This window comes from Dipodomys spectabilis, unplaced genomic scaffold (assembly GCF_019054845.1).
Source record: "Dipodomys spectabilis isolate Male_0828 unplaced genomic scaffold, ASM1905484v1 ptg000288l, whole genome shotgun sequence".
In the NCBI taxonomy this organism is placed as follows: domain Eukaryota; kingdom Metazoa; phylum Chordata; class Mammalia; order Rodentia; family Heteromyidae; genus Dipodomys; species Dipodomys spectabilis.
The window spans coordinates 139,899-163,833 of NW_024870965.1; the positions used below are offsets into that span (position 1 = coordinate 139,899).

At 43.4% G+C, this 23,935-nt stretch overlaps 2 protein-coding genes across 3 annotated transcripts in view; both read right to left on the minus strand.

Annotated features, from left to right (window-relative positions):
- Ipo9 (importin 9) overlaps positions 1 to 14,166 on the minus strand; it is a 39,455-nt gene extending 25,289 nt beyond the window's left edge. Inside the window, exons 1-4 of one of the 2 annotated variants that reach the window (XM_042701174.1) lie at positions 14,017 to 14,166; positions 1,546 to 1,607; positions 1,239 to 1,325; positions 231 to 432 (exon numbers count right to left, since the gene is read on the minus strand). In XM_042701174.1, the coding sequence (XP_042557108.1) occupies positions 231 to 291 (61 nt within the window). In that variant the 5' untranslated portion in view covers positions 292 to 432; positions 1,239 to 1,325; positions 1,546 to 1,607; positions 14,017 to 14,166. Of the gene's footprint in view, positions 1 to 230; positions 433 to 1,238; positions 1,326 to 1,545; positions 1,608 to 13,997 lie in introns of both variants that reach the window. The other variant, XM_042701173.1, reaches the window with a different exon arrangement.
- Positions 14,167 to 20,438: 6,272 nt separating this feature from the next.
- Nav1 (neuron navigator 1) overlaps positions 20,439 to 23,935 on the minus strand; it is a 71,948-nt gene continuing 68,451 nt past the window's right edge. Inside the window, exon 27 of the mRNA XM_042701141.1 lies at positions 20,439 to 23,803. Coding sequence (XP_042557075.1) covers positions 23,708 to 23,803 — 96 coding nt within the window. The 3' untranslated portion in view covers positions 20,439 to 23,707. The remainder of the gene's footprint in view (positions 23,804 to 23,935) is intronic.

The following is a 23,935-nucleotide window of genomic DNA, read 5'->3' on the forward strand; positions in this document are numbered from 1 at the left end:
GTTCCTGGTCTGGTATCTGCAAGTGTGAGGTTTGAATGTAGAAGGAGTACTGTGAGACAGTTCCCAGACAAGGGAGCTGGAGGATAGAGATGGAGTCAGATTTTCAGAAAACCAAAGGAAAGAACAGCCTCCATAATTAATCTTGCTGGTCTGGGCCACACTGTCCTAGTCTATTAGTGTCCTTGCCACTAGGACCCAAGAACCAATACCAGGGAAGAGGCTTCTGGTACCTGTCAGCACTCGCATGGCTCCATGGACAGCATTTAAGTCTCCGCTCACCAACATCTCCATGAGCAGGTTGAAGAGCTGGGGCCAGGCTTCAGGCCAGTCCCAGTGGGCAATGGCTGACACTGCATAGGCCACACTGGAGCGCACTTTGCTTATTGATTCTCTCAACCCATTGGGCAAGAGCTCCCGGATAACAATTTTTGCCTGTAGAGAAGGAAAGTCAATGACCATTAGATCACATTTTAAGTGATGGGCAGAGCCCAGTCCAGTTTGGAACTATATCAGAGAAACTATGCACAAGAAACAGATCACCAATAGGAAACCCCCATACAAATAATCCATTCAGGGTTCATCTGTAACCTCTGAACGTGCCGTTTATTAAAGCATCTGTGGCGACAGGTGGCCATCTCAATTAAAAAAGAAAATTCAGTTCCTTAGTTGCAGTGGCCACATTTTAAGTGCTCAAGAGCTGTAGTAGCTCTCATACTGGACATCACAGATGCAAAGACTCCAATTCCAAAGTCTTGTTCTAATCTTGTATCTCCGTATTTCTTGGGGAACTAAGACAGTTGTATAGTACAGCAGTAAATAGAAACATTGTTTCACTTAATTCTCAAAAGACTCTAGTGAAGTTGATATTTTAATTCTAACTTTAGAAATTTTCCGTATTTCTTGGGGAACCAAGACAGTTGTATAGTACAGCAGTAAATAGAAACATTGTTTCACTTAATTCTCAAAAGACTCTAGTGAAGTTGATATTTTAATTCTAACTTTAGAAATTTAGAGGCTCGGAAGCTAAATATGTTCCCAAATACCTCACAGCCTGTAAAGGGCAGAAATGGAATACAGGTTGATACTCAAACTCTCTTACCTACGGCATAGAACCCATAATGCCAGCCATCAATCTCCTTTTCTGTCTTGTCCTTTCTGCTCCATGTGATCAAAGAAATTTGATAGACTAATCTATGTCAGTCCTCATGTAGGTAGACTAATAAAGAAACTGTCTTTACCCTTTCTGTAGTTTCAGGAGGCCTAAATTTCTCTGATTGGGCACACCAGTGAGTCTCCACATACTGCTTCAAGATGACTGATGCCAGCTGTGAAGAGAATAAGCCAAGAAGTGCAGCAAGAAACAGACTTACTTTTTTTCACACATAAAAACCACATACATTGCTTGATACATTTGAATCATATCTAAATCTGGTATAAAAATCATGGGCTATTTATAAAATGGCCTTATTTTTTTCCTTCCCATAAGAAAAGTTTCATTATCAAGCAAAGGGAAATAAGTTAGAAGCTGGGTCCGTCTGGACTTACCTGACGAATTGCCAGTGCCCCCTGGGGATCTACGGTCAGCTCTGCCAAGTGAACTCCAAATTCTGAAAAGAGAAAATTGTACTGTGAGTCTAAGAGCATTTAGAAAAGCCATAGCAATTTACTGAGCTCTAACTGTGATGCCAACAACCAACTTCAACGATTGCTTCTAAAAGTGCTGGTAACTGCTAAGGTTGATTCCCTTCAATAGAGAAACAAATGGCCATGCAGAGCCTGATTTCTTGCCACGAATAGTCCCAGCACCCTCTCATTCTCTCCAGTTGTTGTATGGCGCCTTCCTGCTAGCTTCTATCCAAGATGGTGACCCTCTCCTCTCAGAAAAATGAATGTAGTAAATGAAAGGAAACTGGGACTCTAACTCCAAGGAGAACTTGAAAGACTGTGATTTCAGGGGTTTCCTAGATATATAGTAATCAGATATGAAATGACTAGGTCTGAGACAACTTGGCTTCAATGAACATCCTAAAAATACAAGTACTGCAAATAGTACTCTTTGTTGGAGGCATTTTGCTGATAGGGTTACATTATGTAGCCCAAGCTGGTCCAGAACTCACAATCCTCCTGCCTCTGCCTCCTAAGTGCTGGGATTACAGAAGAGCACCACCATATCAACAACAGTAATCTTGAACAGCCTATTGAGAGGCTGTAAACTTGAAATATGGATCTAATTCCAAATGAATCAGCTATTTTTTTTTTAACTCTTATTCATGAAAGGAAGAAGAATGAAGGACCAGGGTGCCTCACAATTTTCACCTATCTCCTAAACTAGGTACAATATTGCCTAATACGACAGCCATCAGGACATGGGCTGTGTGTGAAATATGGTCAATGAGAACTGAGATGGCTGTAAATGTAAAAACACACCTCAGATTTCACATTTAGGGAAACAAAAGCAAAATATCTTCATAATTTTTGCACTGTTTATATGCTGAAATAATACTTTGCATACATCAGGTGGGCATGATGGCAAGCTCCTGTAACCCTAGCACTTGGAAGCAGAGACAGCAAGACAGAGTTTGAGGTTAGCCTGGTTTATATGTGCCTTAAAACAAAACAAAACAACTACAAAACATACAGACTCAAAGCAGGCACTGGTAACTCACATCTGTAATCCTAGTGACTCAGGGGACTAAGAGCTGAGGATCTAGGTTTAAAGCCAGCCTGGGTAGGAGGGTCCTTGAGATTTTTATCTCTAATGGTAGAGAACTAGCCCTTACCAAAAAAAAAAAAAAAAAAAAAGCAAAAGCAAAAAAAGCTCAAGGGCAGTTCCCAGGCTCTGGGCCTGGAACAGAAAACAAAAAAGTACAGACTCAAGACTTGAGCAATTTTAGGTTCAAATCCTGAGTTACCGTGTTTGTTTATATGTAGGCTGACTTATCCTCTTAACTCTCAATCTCCTCATGCACCGAGTAACAATGGTGTCAATATATCACACAGTGCTGTGAGGCTGCAATGACTCACACAGTGCTTAGCACAGTACCTGCCACAGAGTAACAACCCGAAGGAAAAACAATTACTTTTGCTGTTATTATTTTTACTGCTCATCCTGAGTACACTGTTCAGCCTTTCCTACCTATGTAACTTCAGTTATTCTGACTAAAATTTATGCAGAGGTTTTACAGTTTGAACAAGAATATTAAAAGTGACAGCTAGTCCTGCAAGCACCCAGGGTTGATACATTGTATTACTGGAGCTATCAACCTTGATTACTCTGCAAGGTCTGGTCTGCTGTTCGTCTGCCATAAATATTTGTCTGCTTTTCCCTTTGTAATCAACCAGATTCTCACTCACTGATTTTAGCCTCCATCTGTGAATGCTGCCTGCAACAATCATCACGTGGCTGCCTGCTTAATGCTGACTCTGCATTTCCTTTATTCACTTACTTGCTAGAGTTCTCCTATAAGGAAGAACTATCTCTTCTTTATTCAATTATTCATTTTCATCAGTATAGAGTCATGTTGTTTTATGGGTTTTAACCCAATACTATTACTGTTTATTTTATGGCTCAATTGTTCTAGCTTGGTCATTGGAACTCTTCTCAGTTGGCACTCGAGTGTTCCACAGACCCCCATCCTTTAGCACTTCCTGAAATGATCAGATGATCTAGGCTCATCTTCTATTTTCTCTGCCCAAACCCTGGGATCAAGTTCTCCATGGGATCAAGTTCTCCAAGAAGCCAGTGTGCTCCTCTGAGGAGAATGGAATTCAGAAACCAAGATATAGAAACTGGGTATGCACAGTGGTACTATTCTTAGGCCTTTCTAGAGAACAGAGCTACTAAATCAGAACACTTGCAGGTTCATCCATTACAACTCAGTTCACATTATCTGTAATATATTTATCTGTCCAATTTTAGAATATAAATTACAGAAATAAAGGATCTATTAACTAAAGTATAATTTCTGTGTACAGTTCTTTTTGATTTTAGCTAGAAAATAATCAAATACAATTCTCCAAAGTTACTTAAACTAGTGGGGTGCCAGTGGCTCATGCCTATAATCTTAGCTACTAAGGAGGCTGAGATCTGAGGATCATAGTTCAAAGCCAGAAAGTCCCTGAGACGCTTATCTCCAATAAACCACCATAAAATGGGAAGTTACACTGTGGCTCACCTGGTAGAGCGATAGCCTTGAGCTGAAGAGCTCAGAAACAGTGCCCAGGCCCAGGATTCAAGCCCCAAGACCAACAGACCAAAAAAAAAAAAAGTTACTTAAACTAGTTCTTTTGTTCCTCATCCCCCAATAATGTTTATATTATTAATTTGTAACACAGGTTCATTTGTTAATCTTTGTGTCCCATTTTGGGTTCAACCTTACAGTTTGACTTCATCATTAACGTTTGGATATATGTGAACCACTACTATGATTCTCATAGTCAAAACTATACCAAGGCTGTGCCATAGTCAAAAACTATATATTCTAGCCAGATACAAGTGGCTCTCCTGTAATCCTAGCTACTCAGGAGGCTGAGCTTTGAGGATCAAGGGTCTTTTGAATTTATCTGCCTAGGCAAATCTTAGCCTCAGATCTTGGCCCCCTTAGTAGCCAGTATTAGAGGCATGAGCCATCAGCGCCTAGCAGTCTGAGTTTCCAATAATATGGTAAAAGCATAATTTTTAGATTATTATTGTAAGTTAATATTAAAAATTCAAAATAGATTTTCAATCAGACAGTTAAAAGAGATACTGAGAGCTGGGCACCAGTGGCTTATGCCTGTAATCCTAGCAGCTTAGGAGGCTGAGATCTGAAGATGTAGTTTGAAGCCAGCCCAGAGAGAAAAGTTCCCACGAGACTCTTATCTCCAATTAACCACTCAAAAACTGGAAATGGAGCTGTGGCTCAAAGTGGTAGAGCACTTGCCTCGAGCAAAAGAGCTCAAGAGACAGCACCCAGGCCTGAATTCAAGCCCCACGCCCAACAACAACAACAAGAACAATAAAGATACTGTGAAATAAAATAAGACTTTTGTGAAGGGGTTGAAAGGAATTGAGACTATACAGTTTAAATAAATTTGAACCACTGTCTTTCCTATGAAAGCGCCAACACTCCTCATTCTAAGGTCATTCTAAGGGGAAAGCAACAATGTACTTTCCATCAGTCCACACAGCACCATCAGAGGATCATGGGAACACAAAGAGCAGGCAAACTTTACACTTTGGTGGTCCTTTGTCAAGTCTACTTTTCAGAGATAAGCATGACTTGGATTTATTGTCTCCACATCTGTGTCAGGAGAACACTGGACTCTGGTGACGATCACAAGAATGGGGATCTCTTCTCTCCAAAATAACCCCCCAAGCCCCGAATTCCACAAACCATCTAGACTGTAAGGGATGGCAAGTATAAGAGACCATCAGAATACTAAAACTTCTAATGGAAAGAAGAGAGGAAAAGTGAGCAAATGCAGTCATTATAAATTCATTGCACATTTATAAAAACAGACCTACACAACTTGAGGGTAGTGAAAATGGAGAACACTAGAAGGGATAGCATTGATCAAGATGCACTGTATTCTGTCCAAAGAGCAATGTACTTATTACTTGACTTAGGAAACAGTAACTCCTCCGTGCAATACCTTAATAACAAGACAATTATATTTCAAAAAGATACACTGTATTCATAATCTGATATATGGAATTGTAGTTTCTTTGCATAACCAACTAATAATAATAAAATTTCTGATAGGTCAGAGTTCTATGCCAGGCAAAGGTCTTGACGTACAAGCACTTATGCATGGATTTTCTCTAAAAGTTTAGAACCTTTCATAAGAAGAAGCCTGAAAGCCAGGCACTGGTGGTTCACACCTGTAATCCTAGCTACTCAGGAGGTTGAGATCTGAGGATCACAGTTCCAAGCTAGCCCAGGCAGAAAAGTCTGTGAGACTATCTCCAATAAACTACTCAGAAAAAGCCAGGAGTGGTGCTGTGGCTCAAAGCAGTGGGGCACTGGCCCAAATAAGCTCAGGGACAGTGTCCAGGCTCTGAGTTCAAGCTCCAGAACTAGCAAAAAAACAAAAAACAAACAAACAAAAAACCTGAAAGCCTCATCACAACATGAATGCCCACTCAAGAGCCTTATCAGAAAGAAAATTGTTGACGAACATCATTACTGTTAAATAAGACAGATTTTAAAATAGAATGAACAGAATATATCAACAGTTTCCCAAAGCTTCAAATCTGACAATCTCAAATTCAAAGATTTAATTTGCATTAGGCTAGAGTGGACATTAGGGGAAATATAAATTATCATCACATGTAACTCAGTTTACTCTGCGTAGACAATGTATGCATTAGAAACACAGGTATCTAGTCACCACTGAGGGGCATGTTTTAGTCAAGTTACTCCTGTACAATGCTCATTTATGCATAGTAAAACCTCTATTTAAATTTTTTTACTTCACAGAGACTATACATTCTCTTTTTGGTTTTAAAGCTGTACTGGAGGTTTGAACTCAAGGCCTCACACTTCGCTAGGCTTGTGTTATACCACTAAGCTGCACTTCAGCACTATGCAAACTTTTCTGAAGTGCTGTTTTAAGTAGATCTGTAAAACAAACAAAAAAACACCTGTGTGTGGGGGGAGGGGTTTGAGAGATTTCTAGTTTTACTGATTAGTGTTTTTTGGGCCAGTCGTGGGGCTGGAACTCTGGGGTGAGCACTGTCCCTCAGCTCTTCAGCTAAGGCTAGTACTCTACCACTCGAGTCACAGAGACACTTCCAGTTTTCTGAGTGGTTTATTGGAGATGATAGTCTCATGGACTTTTGTGCCCGGCTGGTTTTGAACCAGGATCCTCAGATCTCAGCCTCCTGATTAGTTAGGATTACAGGTCTGAGCCACCAGCACCTGGCTTGATTAGTCCTCTTAATATAACTTGGTCTTTTGTGTGTGTGCTGGTACTAGGATTTGAACCCAAGGTCTTGTGCTCTTCAGTTTTTTGCTCACAGTTATGCCTTCTCTTCCTACTTTTTGGCTGGTTAACTGGAGATAAGACTTTATCAGATTTAGATATCTGGTCAAGCATTGAACCTCAGTCCTCAGACTCTGTCTCCAGAGAAAGTAGGATTATAGGTATGAGTCATTAATGGCTTTCTTTAGAAAGCATAAGAAAGAACAGCTGAATAACTTTCCGCAGAATGATTAAGACAAGGAAAACACAAGAAATACAGACACACAGAGCTGTTTTGTTTTGCTAGGAAAGGATCAATTAAGATAAAGGTAAAATTTAATCAATTAAGTTAAACCAAAGGGGAACACTCCCAAGAAGGTCATCAAGAATCTAGCTTTCTAAGTCACTTCTGTTAGGAAATTTAATTTCTCTGTTTCTTTTTCCAAGGTTAATCTAGATTAATCTAAATTCTCACCCTGACTCTAGTAGGTTTTTTTCTTTTGTGGTGCTGGAGATTGAAACTACATTCTTGATTATACCTCCACTCCAATTGGGAATGGAATCCTCTGACTTCCTTTTCTAGGGTTTTGAACTCAGGGCCTTGTGCTTGTTCGGCAGGCCTTCTTTCACTGGAGCCAGGCAGCGGTCACTCCCTCTGACTTCCTTTCTAAGAAATCTTTTGACTTTCATTTTCTAGTCTCATTCTCTGCACCAGACTCATGTTCAGTTTTTAGTCTTTTGCTCCCCTTATTATCCGTGTTCCCCTTTCTCTCCTTTCAGAACACTTGGTAAAAAATATCTATAACTTGACATAAAGAAAAATTCAAGGATCATGGAAGACAAAGTATAAGTTAAGAAATATATACCACTATAAGGAAATTCACTGAAAGCTACTCAACAATGAGGAGTAAGGAGGAAGAGAGAGCAACAGATGAGGTTCATCTGGCTGAATTATATATGCATACGTGAATTACCATGGTGAAACTCCTTTGCACAATTAATATATACACTAATAAATGAATGAAAAAAAGGAAGAATGACAGGAAGGTAAAACAAGCTATGTTGGGGGGGCAGGGGGGCAGTGAAAGGAGGGTGAATATGCTGAATATTTCAATTGTATGTGTGAAAATAGAACAATGAAACCTAGTGAAAGTGTTTCAACAAGTGGAGAGTGTGTATGATTGAGATACATTGTATCTATGTGTGTGAATATCACAATGAAATCCCCCCATTTTACACTAATATATGCTAATAAAATTCTTGGAAAGAAAGGAATACATGTTGCTGGTCTTAAGGGTCTATTAGAGAGACATGAGACAAGGTAGTGCTTTTCAACTTTGGGAAGAACAGCAAACAAAGCCTGGAGGACAGTTTTCAAGCCTCCTATTTCTCATATGGGTTGCTAAGAACCACAAAACCACGGCTGAAAGTAAAAAGAAAACTCTATCACTGGCCTTTTTCCTAGCGTGGCCGCCTTCCGCTTGGCTCAGCGCTGCCACATGCCCAGGAGTGCGTCTGGATCCTTGAGGGGTGCCCTTCGCAGGTGGACTTAGGCTATACTGCAAAAGAGCCAGAAAAGTGCCCATGAGAACCAGAAAGCAAACTCCCAGCTAGCAGGAACATCTACGCTTCTAAGCAAGAAATCAACATTGGTGATTGGGCAGCATGTAAATGCTAGGAGAGGTAAGGGAGAGAGAATTCTCCGCACCTTTTAGCTCAACATAATGGTGGCAGAGTAAAGAAAAAAAAATTATTCTTTGTAACCTATCTGCTGGGAACAAGACAGAAAAGACTGGGCTTGAGGGTAGAGCTCAGTGGTCAAATGCCTATCATGCATCAAGTCCTGGGTTCAATCTCCTGCAGAGCAGTAAATACATAGAACAGAACAAAAAAAAAAGACTAAGGTAAGGCCAAATGATGGAGGAAATATCCTTTTTTTTTTCTAATAGGTAAAACAAGAAACAAAAGAAGAAAATGACAGTCTAAATCTAGTTATATTAGAAAGTCTGTCATTCTGGTTGGAGAATTAAAGCTTGTATGTGAAAGTAACTCATACCAACACTTAGGAGAGCTTTTCTTCAAGGAAAAAGAAGGAAAGAACCTCATTCTGAGATATAAAAAAATGAAAGCATTAATATGACAAAAAAAAGCAGCGACTTTCTTAAAAACCATGATTTAATCGTAAGCAGTACAAAACAAAGCGCTGAGAAAGTGGAGAATATTAAAATTCTGAGGTAAGAAACCCTTGGCAGTTTAGTCTCTTCAGTCTTTCTAATCACTCTGCTTGCAAAAGGCTCAATGGGACCCTGCCTCAGAATAAAAGGGAATTAGATAAGCATACTAACAATCAAAAAGCCTTTTATTTTTACCCTATTTAAGTAGAACTAAATTTTGGCAAACTCTGTTGATCAAACTCAAAAATCTCATTTCTCCTAAGAAAACTGCAAGGTAAAAATTACCTGCTAACCACTGTACAGCACAGGAGCTTCCCAGTATGTAGTTCACCTCAGTTCAAGATGGGCGTGCTATCTAAACAAGGTGATAACCAGCACTGTGGCTTTTTGTTAGCTAGGCTTTAACTGTTCAGAGGGGCTTACCAAGTTGCCCTTACATCTAAGTGACTAGGGAAAACAGCAAATTTAAGAGTCAAGAAAATCTTTCCAGGATACAAGATGAAACAAATGATCTTGATCCTATTCATACTGAAATATTTTGAGTCAAATGTATCTCTCACATACACATGTACATGAGAGAAAAAGAAAGGCAACTATTCTGGGAAATAGATTAATTGTAGGTAAGTTATTTTTCAGAAAATATCAGCTGGCAGATGGTCAGGATGAAGAAACTCTAGAAACTCAATTACATAAGCTCACTGCCTCTTAAAATCCCAACTATGGGGCTAAGAATATGGCTGAGTGGTAGAACACTTACCTAGCATGAGCAAGACTATGGCATCTATTCCTCAGTACGGAAAAAAAGGTACCATTTACGGTATAATTTGGTCAAAGCAAGCCAACTTTTCTTGTCTTTTATTTTTATTTTTTTGGCCCTGGTCCTGAGGCTTAAACTCAGGGCCTGGGCACTTTCCCTGAGCTTTTATGCTGAAGGCTAGCACACTTAACACTTGAACCACAGCTCCACTTCCTCCTTTTTTGGGAAGATAATTGGAAATACGAGTGAGTCTCAAGGACTTTCCTGCCCACGCTGGCCTCAAACCTCCATCCTCAAATCTCAGCCTCCCAACTAGCTAGGATTTTAGGTGTGAGCCACTGGTGGTGCTCAGCTTTTGTCTATCCTTTTAAATGGGAGTTGGTAATTGACCAGTACCCTTTCCCCACAAATGAGAGATTCTCCCACTTGAATCTTCAAGACTAAGGCTAATTGGCAAAAGAGGTGTCATACTTTTTTGGCAAAAGGAGCAAACTAGTTAATCTTAAGGACAAAATGGGACCAGTCTCTTAGGTGAAGCAGTAATAAATGGCTCACAAAAACACAGCTATTTGACAGGGCAAGAGGGACTGTATTTGATTATCAACAAACTTTGGATCTTATGGAAACAGAAAAGGATAAAAACAAGAACAAAACCCCCAAACTGCCAAAATACAAACAATACATAACAACTTCCAGATTTCTTATTAGCTTCCAGTCTTAGAAAAGAGTGGTTTAGTCAGGTGCTGGTGGCTCATGCCCGTAATCCTAGCTACTCAGGAGGCTGAGAGCTGAAGATTGCAGTTCAAAGCCAGTCTGGGCAGAAAAGTTGGTGAGACTTTTATCTCTAATAAACTTTCCCCAAAATGCTGAAAGTGAAGCCCTGTCTCAAGTAGTAGAGCACTAGCCTTGAGCAAATGAGGCTCAGAGATATTATCCAGCTGAGTTTAAGCCCCAGGACCAGCACAAGAGTGAGAGTGAGAGAGGAGAGAGAAGGTAAGAGGGAGTGAAAAAGAGAGGGAGAAGGTTTTCTAGGATTGAAAAGCAAAGTTTGTTCTACTGGAACAAAATGAGAATGAGAATGAAGCCAAGTGTGGGCTCGAGCCTGTAATCCTAGTTAGCTGGGAGATGAGAGCCAGGAAACTTTGTGAGATTCCTTCTCAACCAATGACTGATATATGTCTATTATCAAAGCTATAGGGTAAACACAACAGCTGGGTGCCACTGTCGTCACCAGAGACACAGGAAGCACAAGCAGGAGGAACACAGCCCAGGCAGACCCAGGAATAAAGCATACCTTGAAAATAGCCAATGCAAAAAGGGCCTGGAGGTAAGGCTCAAGTGGTATAGAACACTTGCTAAGCAAATCTAAGTCCCCTATGACCTATTTTCATGTAAAGGGCTGCAGTGCTGGAGAGGGATCTATGATATCATGTTCAGACAGTATCTGAGAGTCAAGCAATATAAGAATGGGGGTGCTCTGACCCCGGTAGCAAAGAAAACTTATTCAAAGCCACCGAAGTATAGGGATGCCCTGTCTAAGGAATGAACCACCATCTTCCACCTAAAGACAGAGTTTTGTTGTTGCTGCTGTTTCGATAAACACAGGAATTAGACAATTATTGTAAAGACACAAATATCCTCTAAAGGGTCCGACTCCAGAACTAGTCCAACCCTTTAACTACATTTACGCCTGAGTCACAGACCTTATTACTGAACCACCAATATCAGATTACCGTACCAAAGCCTTTCCATACCTCTCACAGAACACCCCACAGAACATCACCAATAAGTTATGAGGAGGAAGAAGAAGAGAGTTGAGAGGGAGTCCATGTATTTCTCCATCAATGGCCTAGACCAAAACTCTGCACTTATTGAAAATTTTAAAAATGTTTACTTTTTGATGATTTTGTCTTCTTTTATGTATGGTGTATTCAAGTGTAAAAGTGCAGCAGTGAAGCTCACTGGACACTGATGAAAGTGAACTTTACAACTCATGGGCAAGGACAGGAGGGAACAAAAGACATTGTATGAAAGGAAATGGCCCTGACTTATGTAACTGTAATCCCTCTGCACATCACCTTTATAATCATAAAGTAAATTAATTAAAAAAGAATTTAAACATAAAAAAGGAAAATTTTATTTTTTATTTCAAGATCCCTCAAGATGAAGAACATAGGAGACCAGAACTTCAAGAAGACATTATGAAGTTTGTAATGCCTAGATGAGATCATGGCTTCTGGTTAGAGTTGAAGAAATGAGAACTGGGTGCTGGTGGTTTACACCTGTAATCATGGCTACTCAGGAGGCTGAGATCTGAGGATTGAGGTTCAAAGCCAGCCCAGCCAAGTCCATGAGATTCATCTCCAATGAAGCACTCACCCACACCCACACAAAAGCCTGAATAAAAGCAAAAAAGCTCACAGACAGCACACAAGCTCTTGAGTTCAAGCACCAGGACCAGCAAAACAACAACAACAACAACAAAACCAAAAGCCAAGGTCCACCTTTCATAGTAAGGGTTACACTTGCATCTGGGGAAATAAGTCATACTGGGTATCACTTGAGGAGGTTTTAGTTTGAAGCAATTTGCATCATATCATCAAGTTAACTCAAGTAGCAAATTAAATTTGATGAGATTTTCTTTGTTTTGTCATTCCTCTTTCCAACCCCAGGCAGAGATATTTAATGTGAATAAAGGAATTTTACCTAATAGGTTATAAAAACTCCTTCAGATGAATTTACGCCTGGCTTTCAGTTTTCTCCCACTTAGTTGTTACTCCTCTTGTAGGGTCTGATAATGTTATACAATAACAATTACAAGTAGTCTTTCAAAATAGTGCAGACATAATCTGTTAGATCCCAATGGTAATATATTTGCCGCAGAAAGAAACTTGTTTCTAATATCCCTTTCATGTCATAATAAAATATGTCACGTAAGTTCATGGGAAATGGTTGTCCTCATTTCTTTTCAATGAAAGTAAGTCTAGTAGGAGCATTATTAACCCAAGGCGTTGAGGGTGGCTGGCCGGACAATGGGCAATTTCCCGGCTCTCTGCAGAGGCCTAAATTTCAGGAAGAGAGAGGAAATATTTCTTAAGGCTAGGGGATCCTGAAGACTTGGGAGTTCCAGTGACTCTCTTCAAGACAAATTCATTACATAAATACTCACAAGTTTTGTGTGTGTGTGTGTGTGTGTGTGTGTGTATTTCCCACTTCTCTGGTTGCAGGATTAAATTGTTCTTTGTAAAGTGTGTGTGTGTGTGTGTGTGTGTGTGTGTGTGTGTGTGTGTGTGTGTGTGTGTGTGTGTGTGTGTGTGTGTGTGTGTGTGTGTGTGTGTATTTCCCACTTCTCTGGTTGCAGGATTAAATTGTTCTTTGTAAAGTGGCTACAATGGGTTTGAGGAAAGCCCACTCAGCAGGAAGGGAACAGGAAAAACCTCAAACGAATAGTTTTCCACTTTCTTCACCAGCTCTTTTCAAGCACATACTAGGAGATCGGGGACAAAGAATTTAAAAAAAAAAAAACCACAAAACAAAGGAAGCTCGGATCCTCCACACCGAAAAATGCATAGATGCATTTAATAACTGCTGGTAAGCAGCACCGTGGAGTGCGGGGAGCTGCGCGTGCATTTCGTTTTCCGGGGGAAACGCGCAGTGGACGGACGAGCTGGCGGATGGAACGCTGGGGAGGCAGAAACTTGGGCGCTGACACCCGCTGCGCCCCGAGCTGAGCCGCCGGCCCGGGGCCCGGCCCCGCGCGCCGCTGGAGCTAGGAGTTCCCTCTCCTCCCACCTCGCTACCACCGGGCCGGGGAAGAGAGAGAGAAAGCCAACGATCGTCCCGGACGCGCGACCCACCAGCAGCGCGGAGCCGAGCTCCGTGGCGGTCCCCCGCAGACCTAGCCTGCCCCCTCGGCGCTCCCTCCGCTCCCGCCCGGGCCCTGGGGACGCGCCGCCCGCCCGCCCCGCCCGGAGGCCTCCCCCGGCGCTCCGGCTCCCGGCGCCCACGTCTCCGCGGGCTCGGACTCCCGCTGGGCCTGCGGGTCCCCGGGCTGCGGCCGGCGAGTCGTGCGTCCGGGGCCCAGGTCCCAGCGGTCCTCGTGACGGCCCCGCCTCACTCACCCTCCGTCACCTCCAGCACCTTGATCTGCTCCTCCGCCGCCGCCCGCACCTCCTGCACCGGGGACAGGATCCCGGTGAGCGTATCCACCAACGCCTCCTTCAGTCCCTGTGCGACCGGACCCGGCAGCCCCGAGGCCGTACCAGCTGCTGCCGCTGCCGCCATCTTCGCCCCCCGCCCCCAGCAGCCCGCCAGCCCCGCGGCCGGGACCCGCCACTGTATGACGGCTCCCGCGTGCGGCCAATCCGCGAAGCTGCGCCTGCGCACCAGCGGACGCAGGCGCGGTGGGCGTGGCATGGGTCTAAGCCTCCTGAGACAGCGCCCCCTGCCTCCTGGGAGAGAACTGCACGTTTGTTGGCAATGATCGGTGGGTTTGGGGGGAGGGTCCCAGAGAGGTCAGTGGCTTCCCCAAAGTCTCACTGTGCGTTAGCGGGCTCACTGAGAATAAAGGCCATGATATATGTTTAACTCTGCGGGCCTTTCGAAGATAAGATTCTGTGTTAAGAGAGAAGTGGGGTGGAAATGGATGTACTAGGGGACTTTAGGAGAGGGTCTGGATCAGACATAGCATCTACTTCAAATTGCCCCCACCCACTCTCACACAAAATAAATGCTCACTTTTCCTTAATTCGGGGATCTATACCACATAGAATGTTTTCCTTTTTGCTTATGTGGTGCTGAGGAATCGAACCCAGGGCCTCATACATGCAAGACAAGAGCTTTACCACTGAGCCACCTTCCCAGCCCCACAGAATCATTTTTATGTGACTGAATCCTATTAGCTGAGAACATTTAAGGTTCTTCCCCCCCCCCCGGCCCCCCCCCCCCCCCCCCCGGCCCCAGAAATGGCTGGTCCTTTGAGAGGTGGGAGGATAGGAGGAGGATAAGAATAGTTTGGTATAGCTCTCTGGGGTTGGTAGTAGACAGTGGTCTACCCTATGGAGATAATACCCTCAATCCGTAGGAAAGCAGGTGAAGGGTACTGGAGCAAAGGTTTAAAACTGCAGGACAGGGGAGCAAGCCTGTAATGGCAAAGGGATGGATGTCATATGAGGTTGGAACAGAGGAACAGGCCATCTCTTGGTAAGCTGTTAAGGCTTAGTGCTTTACAAGTGGTTTCTAGTCAACACTGCTCTCATCCCCAAGTGGGAAGGAAACCAGTTTGAGCAATTCCTAGGACAGTTCCAAGACTGCTAAGTGGATAATAACTGAAGATTAAGCCGTCTCATCAGAGAATTTTTTTCCAAAATGCCTTCTTGATTTATTGTGGGGTGTGCTCTGAACACATTTGCCACCTCCCATGTGAGGAGAACAGAGGTGGTTTGTATTACTTCCATCACTCCCTGCCCCCCGCCTTTTTTCCTACCACAACCCATTCATAGGGAAAAGACTGCTGCTTGGGCCTGCAACTCCAGAATGGAGAAGAAGAGTTAATTTCCTTTTCCTCATAGCCAGAAGCTGGCATATTTTCAAACTTAGTGGCATTGTGGATGGGAGGACTCAAGAACCTTGACTTTAGGACAGGGCACCTTGAATTTTGGCAGACACTCTGTCTACAATGTGCAAGGTACAACCCTTGCCCCCCACTCCTGCCCAACTCCCAACCAAAGATGTTGAGAAACTCCTGTTCAAGAATCAAGGCCCAGGGGCTGGGAAGGTGGCTCAGTGGTAGAGTGCTTGCCTTGCATGCATGAGGCCCTGGGTTCGATTCCTCAGCACCATATAAGCAGAAAAAAAGCCGGAAGTGGCGCTGTGGCTCAAGTGGTAGAGTGCTAGCCTTGAGCTGAAGAGCTGAGGGACAGCCCCCAGGCCCAGAGTTCAGGCCCCACGACTGGACCCAAAAAAAAAAAAAAAAAAAGAATCAAGGCCCAGAGATTTCCCAAGCAGGTGAGTTCTGCTTCTGAGTTAGGCAAATGACATATGGAAGTTTCTCCTTTTGGATCAAGCAATGAGCCATAAAATAAATGGAGACAGAAACCAGACAGAGAGGGAGCTAAGAAAGCCAGTAGACAATACAGGAGATAACTTTATTGAAACGCAAATGGCATGGAACAGATGAATCTTGCTAGGAGAAGACATGCCTGATGGACAGAGGGCCCAGGGCAGGGCTCTCTATGATGATGGAGGAAGGCCTCGTCAGCTGGCCTAGGCATGAGTTTAATTTTCAACCAATTTGTTATTTAAAATGAATCACTGAGGGGACAGCCCAGCTCTCTTCATGATTGTTACCGCAACTATATACATTGCTTTACTTTCCAGATTTAATTTTGCCTTTTGCACACACTGGACATAAAAGGAAGTAGGTTGAAAGAGGTGAGGGTCAAATCACGTGCGCGCGCGCGTGCGCGCGGGCACACACACACACACACACACACACACACACACACACAAGCTCTGGTTTGGGTTATTTGTGTCTAATAAATTAAAAAAAGATTTGTGAAAATTCCTGCCCACCCTCCACCTGAGGAGTGCCATGCTTTTGAGAAAGACTCCACTGTTTAAACAATGCTACCTAAAATAAGATGGGGAAGGAAGAAAGGAAGCTAGCAGGGCAAAATGCTTTCTTACAAACGCTTTGTTAATAACAAAATTGAACAAAAAGAACATTAGCAGTAGCCAAGAGACCAGCTGCCCTATGGACCTTGTTCCTTCTACCTTCCTAGTCAGACAAATAGCAGTGCAGCACAGGAAATGGCGGGGAGTGGGGAACCTATCTTTTGGAGATGGCTTTAGCACTATTATTTTATACTTGCCTTCCTCAGACTTTAGTCCTTTCTCCCAAGAGCCCAGTGCCAGAGCTTGGGAGACTGAGCGCTCTTGTGCTGATCTGCGCTACTCCACACAATGCTCACGGGAAAATCTGAACACACTTGAAACAAAATCAGTTCATGCTAAATGGCCTTAGTCAAATCCATGGGCTCGTCTGGGAGTTGGAAAACCTATGAAGCACCTTTCAGATTATTTTTGGCAGTCATGGGGCTTGAACTTGGGCCTGGGAGCTGTCCCTGAGCTCTTCAGCTCAAGGCAAGCACTCTAGCACTTGAGCCACAGCACCAATTCGTTTTCTGGTGGTTAATGAGCTTTAAGAGTCTTATGGATGTTCCTGCCCAGGTTGGCTTTGAACCTTGATCCTCAGGTCTCAACCTCCTGAGTAGCTAGGATTATAGGTGTGTGCTGCCAGCTCCCAGCACCCTTAAGATTTTTTTTTTTTGTCCATCGTGGGGTTTGAACTCTGGGTTTGGGTGCTGTCCCTGCACTCTTCAGCTCAAAGTGAACACTCTACCGCTTGAGCCACAGTGCCACTTCCAGTTTTCTAGTGCTTTATTGGAGATAAGAGTCTCACAGACTTTCCTGCCTGGGCTGGCTTTGAACCATGATCCTCAGATCTCAGCCTTCTGAGTAGCTAGGATTATAGGTATGAGCCACCGGCGCCCCGCACCTTTCAGATTTTTAAAGAAAGATTTTGTTCTATTACTGTCTCTAAGTACCCGAGGTCCTGGTGTGGGGAAAGGAAAAACTAAACCTAAGGACTTACATGGCCCAGAATGATATCCTCACCGCGTGGGTGTCTCTCCTCCTATGAGCTGAGCAGACCATGGATCAGGAGCCTTCCTGGCTTACTAGAGCCCTAAAGTTATTAGCTGCCTTGTGAAAGGAGGTTCTGGTCAGATTCTCAGACCCAGCGACTCAAATAAAGGAAAGAGTATATTTCTGGGAAGGTATTTTGTCATGGAAATACAAATTATATGTATATAATGTCTAGTTTTCCCATTCTATTAAATAATCAGAAAAAGGCTCAGAAAAGACAATCCAGCAGAAGAGCAATCTGGATGAAACCTCCAAACTTCTCTGTTAATGACCCTAAGTTTAGTCAGGTAGAAATCTCAGAAATGAGATTTTTTTTTCTCTGATGGCTGCCCTCACCAAAGAAAAGATGTAATCATTCCCTGAACTTCTGCCCAGAAACATGTTTCCTCGGTTATACTAAAAGAAAGCAAAACAAGGAAGTCTGAGAAAAGTGCCTTTCAACTTATTGTTAATATTGTACTTACAACCTAGAACCTTTTTATATTGGATCCTAAGGTGCCTCAGAGATCAATACTTGTCTTTCTCTTTAAAACAGTCTCTCTGGGCACTGGTGGCTAATAATGTTTGTAATCTAGCTACTTGGGAGAACGGAGATCTGAGGATCTCAGTGGATCTCAGTTCAGAGCCACACCAGGCAGGTCATGAAACTTTTTTGTTGTTGTTGGTAGTAGGGTTTGAACTTTGGGCCTGGGTGCTGTCCCCCAGCAATTCAGCTCAAGGCAAGCGCTCTCCCACTACGATTTTCTGAGTGCTTTTTGGAGATGAGTTTCACAGACTTTCCTGCCAGGGCTGGCTTTGAACCCTGATCCTCAGATCTCAGCCTCCTGAGTAGCTAGGATTATAGGCGTGAGCCACCAGTGCCCAGCTGAGACTCTTATCTCTAACTAATTACAGAAAAAGCCAGAAGTGGAACTGTGACGCAAGTGGTAGAGTGCCAGCCTTGAGTATAAAAGCTCAGAGTCAGTGCCCAGCCCCAGAGTTCAAGCCCCAGAACTGGCCAACCCTCCCCCCCTCCATAAAACCCGGCAGAGTCTCAAACTAGGGCATGTGTGGAATTCCCTAGGTGTTTGCAAAAATAATTGCTAGACCCCACTGCTACAATTTAGGACTCAGTAGATTTGGAGTGGGGTCTGAGATTTTTACTCATCTATTTATATTTGGTGTTTTGGAGACATGGGTCCTGGTATGTTGCCTAAGCTGACCACAAACTTGTAACCTTCCTGCCTTTGCGTCCCCAGTGCTGAGATGGCAGATTTGGATAACCATGCCTGGTGAGAACTTCATTCCTAACAAGCACACAGATTCTGCCATAAGCAAAGGAAAGGAATTCATCTGCTTTCCTGACCTGCCTCCAGACAAAATTCTCCATAGCCTAATCATTAAGAAAAACGGCTAAAACATCAAACTGGGAGGTTCAGTGTAAACAGGTTTATTATTGGGGTTTTGAATTCAGGGCCTTCTACTTGCTATACAGTCACTCTACCATTTGACCCATACCGTTTACCCAATGAGTTTAGTTTTTAAGTGTGTTGGTCTCTCTATAACTTCTAAAGTTTGGCTTCTTTGCTTCAAGGCTAACCAACGTCTCGTTAGTCTACCCTTCTTAGGTCCATGGCCAGCAGTACTTAACTTGGTTCCAGAGCTCAGCTGAGCAAATCCCCACACATGGGCTTCATAGAGTCTTGAACAGGCTGACTGAGGACTCATGAATATATAAACCTGATGAAATGATAAAGGGCAGTGTTCTGGGGCTTTAGCCTAAAACCATCTTGTTACTACCTATGGCCTCCTTAATGGAGTCATGAAGCAGAACTTGTAAGTAGGTGCTACTGTCCTAATAAGAGGGTACCTGCATTCCAGCAGCACATCCATCACAAGGAAGTAAATCTTCAGCAGAAGCACATTTTTCATTCTGGCATGGGGATTGGCTTATGGGGTCTACTTATTAACTTTGGGCTTAGCTAATGCTCAGGATTAAGGAAAAGAAAGGATCAAGCATGATGTGGAACTATAATTGACTTACTACAGCACTTGAACCCTGTGTTAAATGTGTGATGACCACAACTCTTTTGCTACTGAACACCTTGTAATAAAGGTTCTGTGGAAGTATCTCTTTGATCCTGGTTTTAGGTCTGAGTCCTCCTCAATTAGGCAAATGTCACCTAAGTGCTGGGCTGCTATGCATAGATGCTGTCTCAGGCGATGATGGGAAGTGTTGGTGAGACACAGCAGATTACCGCTTCTCATCCTATGCTTTGGAATATTACAGGTGATTGAGTTACTTCTCAGACCACTGGAAAGAAATATCACGTTGAGTAGTGTGACTTGTTTCAAGGAGCTAGAAGAAGTGACTTGATCATATCTACTTAGGACTTTTGGAAACAAGAAAAAACTAGAAGGCACAATATGAAAGGAGGAAAAAAATCAGTATTTTGTCTTAAGTCCTTCAGTACAGAGAAGTTGGTTGGAAAGTCAGTCATTCAAGACCAAAATATGGTATACCAATCAAGAAGGACTTCCTTCTAGGGTCTCTCCATGGATACTTAGCTAGCTATTCTTCCTTGCTAGCCTCTACCTTCCCAATGGTTAGACTACAAGAAACACACTGGTAGAAGGATTTGCACAGAGATAAGCACCGTAGAGTTGCCACATAGCAAAGATTTTCTAAAAGTATTCTATGAAGCCCCAGAAGACAGGAAACAGCAAACTGTTCATGTGTATGAGTGACAAACAGAAACAGTCTCTCTCTCTCTCTCTCTCTCTCTCTCTCACACACACACACACACACACACACACACACACACACACACACAGACATCAGGTCCCTTATAGCTTTCCAATTACCTAGTATTTTATTTTAGCGTCTAGGTAGAGTCTGAGAAACAAATACACTGGACAAATGTTCTTGCTCTTTCTCATCCAGAAATGAGAACTCTGCTCAGGAGTCTCTCCTGGACTGATGGCTCCCCCGATAGGCTGATGGTACTGAACCATGTTCTTTATGAGACAACTTTGGTGAAGGATGGAACTGAGGGGTGGGGTAGGGATGCAGGGGAAAAAAATAGCACAGATTCCAGAATTAGATAGGCGGGATTCTTCTGAGGGTGCGTGGTGGGGGAGGGTTAAGAATTTAGCTATGGAGCCCAGTAGTTTCCTTTTTTGAGGGATCCTAGAAGAAATCTCAACAAAGAAGCAGGTGCGAAAGTAAGAATGCCATGGATTTGTTCCTTGTCATGAAGTGTAGGGCAGTGAGGGGAGCTCAGGTCTACTGCTGCAGTAAAGAATGGACGAGCATCCCAAGGGGTTGTTATAGCACCATGAGGAAGCTCATCCATCTATTCTTGCCATGTATCCATGATTCTTTTGTGAGATGACTGATTCCCCACAGTGAAGGGCCCAGATATGCTACTGAAAATGGGGTCTAGGCTCCAGGGGGAGAAGCTTGAGGCATCAATAACACTTCACCAGATGAAAACATACTTTCTGCAAGAAAGCAATTTAGAGACCTGGGCTAAATGCAGCAGTCAACTGAGAGTAGAAGGTGGTAGATCCCAGGAATAGAAACGAAGTTAAAATCAGGGGAGGCCTCCAGAATCAACCTGCTGAGGATGCAAATAAAATTCATGGTGGTATCCATGGTTATCAGAAAGACAAGAATCCTTCTGCGGTCTGAGGCAGTTAGAATGGAAGAAGGGGCTCTCCCTTCTCTCTCTCTCTCTCTCTTTTCTCAAGTAGCCAGTAACATTGATGACAGAAGGCACTGGCTGGGCAGCACCAGGAAATAAGAGAGTTAAGGACTCAGCCATCAGGTTAAGATGACATTTAAAGTCTGAGCCTTGCCCTAGGACTGGAGCTTCAGAAAGGGTTCAGTAGAGGCCTAGCTAGGTCCAAAGTAGGACTGTCCGATCTTCTCTTCCTTTTATGTTACAACAGCCAACTCTGGGCCTCCTCATTCTGCACAGCAGAGACCTTAAGGCAGTGATTTCAGCACCATCCTTGAACGAACAGCCTCTTTCCACCACAGAATTGCATATTTTACAGCTGAATCGGTTGGGGATCTTCACAGTTCATGGAATTAGCAGCAATAGCAATAATAGTCTCCAGCACAGAGGACCCTGTCATACCTGGAAGCTACCAGATGAATACAGAAGCTTTGCAGGGTGGGGGGAAGGGCAGTTTAGACCATCTTGAGGGACAAGATGCATGTACTCCTTGATGGGGGCAGAACAGCGATCCAAAGTTCTGCTGATAGATTCTGAGAGTCTTGTACTACTTAGGACTCTAAAGAGCAAATGCTTAGGCCCAGGCTTATCCACATATCCCTGATCTATACAGCCCTGAAACTGTATAGCCCAGCAGGCAGCTCAGTCTGGAATCTGGTCCCAGAGGGCTTCCAGAAATGGCAGGAAGTAGACTTGCCCACCCCCAGACAAGCAAGATTCCATTGTCTGCCAGGTTCCACTTCATTGGTCCCAGATCTTCTGGCCCTTGTTGTATAGGAACATCTAATCACAGATGTCTTCTCAGTTTACTCCTTAGATTTTAGATACATTTCTTTGATGGTCAGGAAGGTCCAGATAATAAAATTGTGAATGTAAGCGTACAAGTCTTGCCTTTTTTTCCTCCCACACTGCTCCTTTTAAGTATTCAGTTAAGTAATTGTCAAATGAAGGAACATGGACTGACAGATCTCTAGGTCAATAGGAAGAGGGCAACTTCTGCCAGAGTTGCCCATCTCTCTAGAAAGCAGACATTGGCCTCCAAATCAAGCTGCTCAAGACTTACATTCTGACATAAATGTCCAGTCTCTTATATGTAAATATTCACTGTCAAAAACAAACAAGAAGGGGCCAGATAGGGAATTTTGACTTACTCAGGCCAAGTGGCCACTATCCAAACAGAGGGAGCCAAACAGACCACAAGGCAGATGAGTATTTCTAATTTCCTCGGTTTCCTCCAGGCCTTGATGAAGTTCAGAGTAGATCTTCTGTCATGTCTGGGTTTGGCAATTGAGCTTCCAGGTAGAACATTTGCTTTCTCCAAAGTAGAGTCAAGGGAGGTGAATTCCCTTCTCTTGGTATTTCTGGTCCAACAGTTCTTGTCTCTCTAATATCTTTGATAAATCAAGGATGCCAAAGGTAGTAGATGGCAGGTATCAGGCTGGTGTCAATCGGATGGCATTAGGTTCAGCAAAGGAAACCCACTTGGAAAAGCCAAATTAGCCCCTGGCAAAACAACCCAAGAATCTCATAGACTTGTGAGGAAATGGGGGGAGGGAGGAAAATAAATAGGCAAGTGGTAGGAAAAATATATAAAGAAAATTAAAAAATTAAAAAGTAGGGTTTATTGATTCTCATGCATGTTAAATTAGAGGGCAGAAAGACAGAGCTAGTAGTCTTTCTCTGAAGGCTGAAATGTTACTTTTGTAGTACGGTGACTTCTTTGATTGGCAGCTGTCTTGTCAATGTCCCCTGATGTCATCTAGAAGGTGAGAGCTAACAGCTCTCTTTTCTACCGTGGCAACTGGGCCTCTATTCTCCAGCTTCATCATTTCCATTGCCTTTCACCTTTTACAGGTTGATTTACATTTTTTTTTTAACCACATGCTTCTTTTCTGGGCAAGGGCCAGATCTCTGGGGGAAAGAGTGTTGGCAGTGGTGATGGACTTGGGAAGGATCTGCATAAGTCTGCAGAACTTCCTGCCTCCCTCAGATTTCCCCACACGTGACTGTCTCAGAGTTGCTCCTGAGAATCAGTTAGGAACTGCTACAGTTTTTTGTTTGTTTGTTTTGATATCTTCTGAACCCCTCCCCAGAAAGTACAGGAGTTTGTAGTTGAAACAAGAAATCAAGGAAAAGACCTAGATTCATCTTTTGCCCCAATCATCATGAGAAGTCCAGTAAATTTATCCAGGGGACACAAGTTTCCAAACTCCACCCCATGAATCCCTACTAGGAAGTTCTCAAAGGTGCAGCACCAAGAACCTGCTCTTCTGCCTGCCCTCCTCCTCCCTCTGCTCTCCTGTGGGGCTGGAGAGCTAGTGCTCTGAGAGAAGAGGGGAGAGGAGGAGCTAATGAAGCTGATGCCAGCCTTCTGCTGTCTGGGGTGACAGACTGCAAGACTCTCAGAGAGTTGCCTGGAGGTTGGGGTCCAGGATGGTTTCACGATCTGGAGATTCAATGTAGTTGGCAGCTTCTTGAAGTTTCAGCAACATGGCCATCTAAAGAGGAGCAAAGAGATGAGTTAATGACAGCTGGGATCCTGGGTCCTGATCACAGAAGAGAAACATAAAACAGCTTAGATCAGATGTCTGCTCTTTGGTTTTTAAGCGAGTATCAGCTTGGAGTTGAGG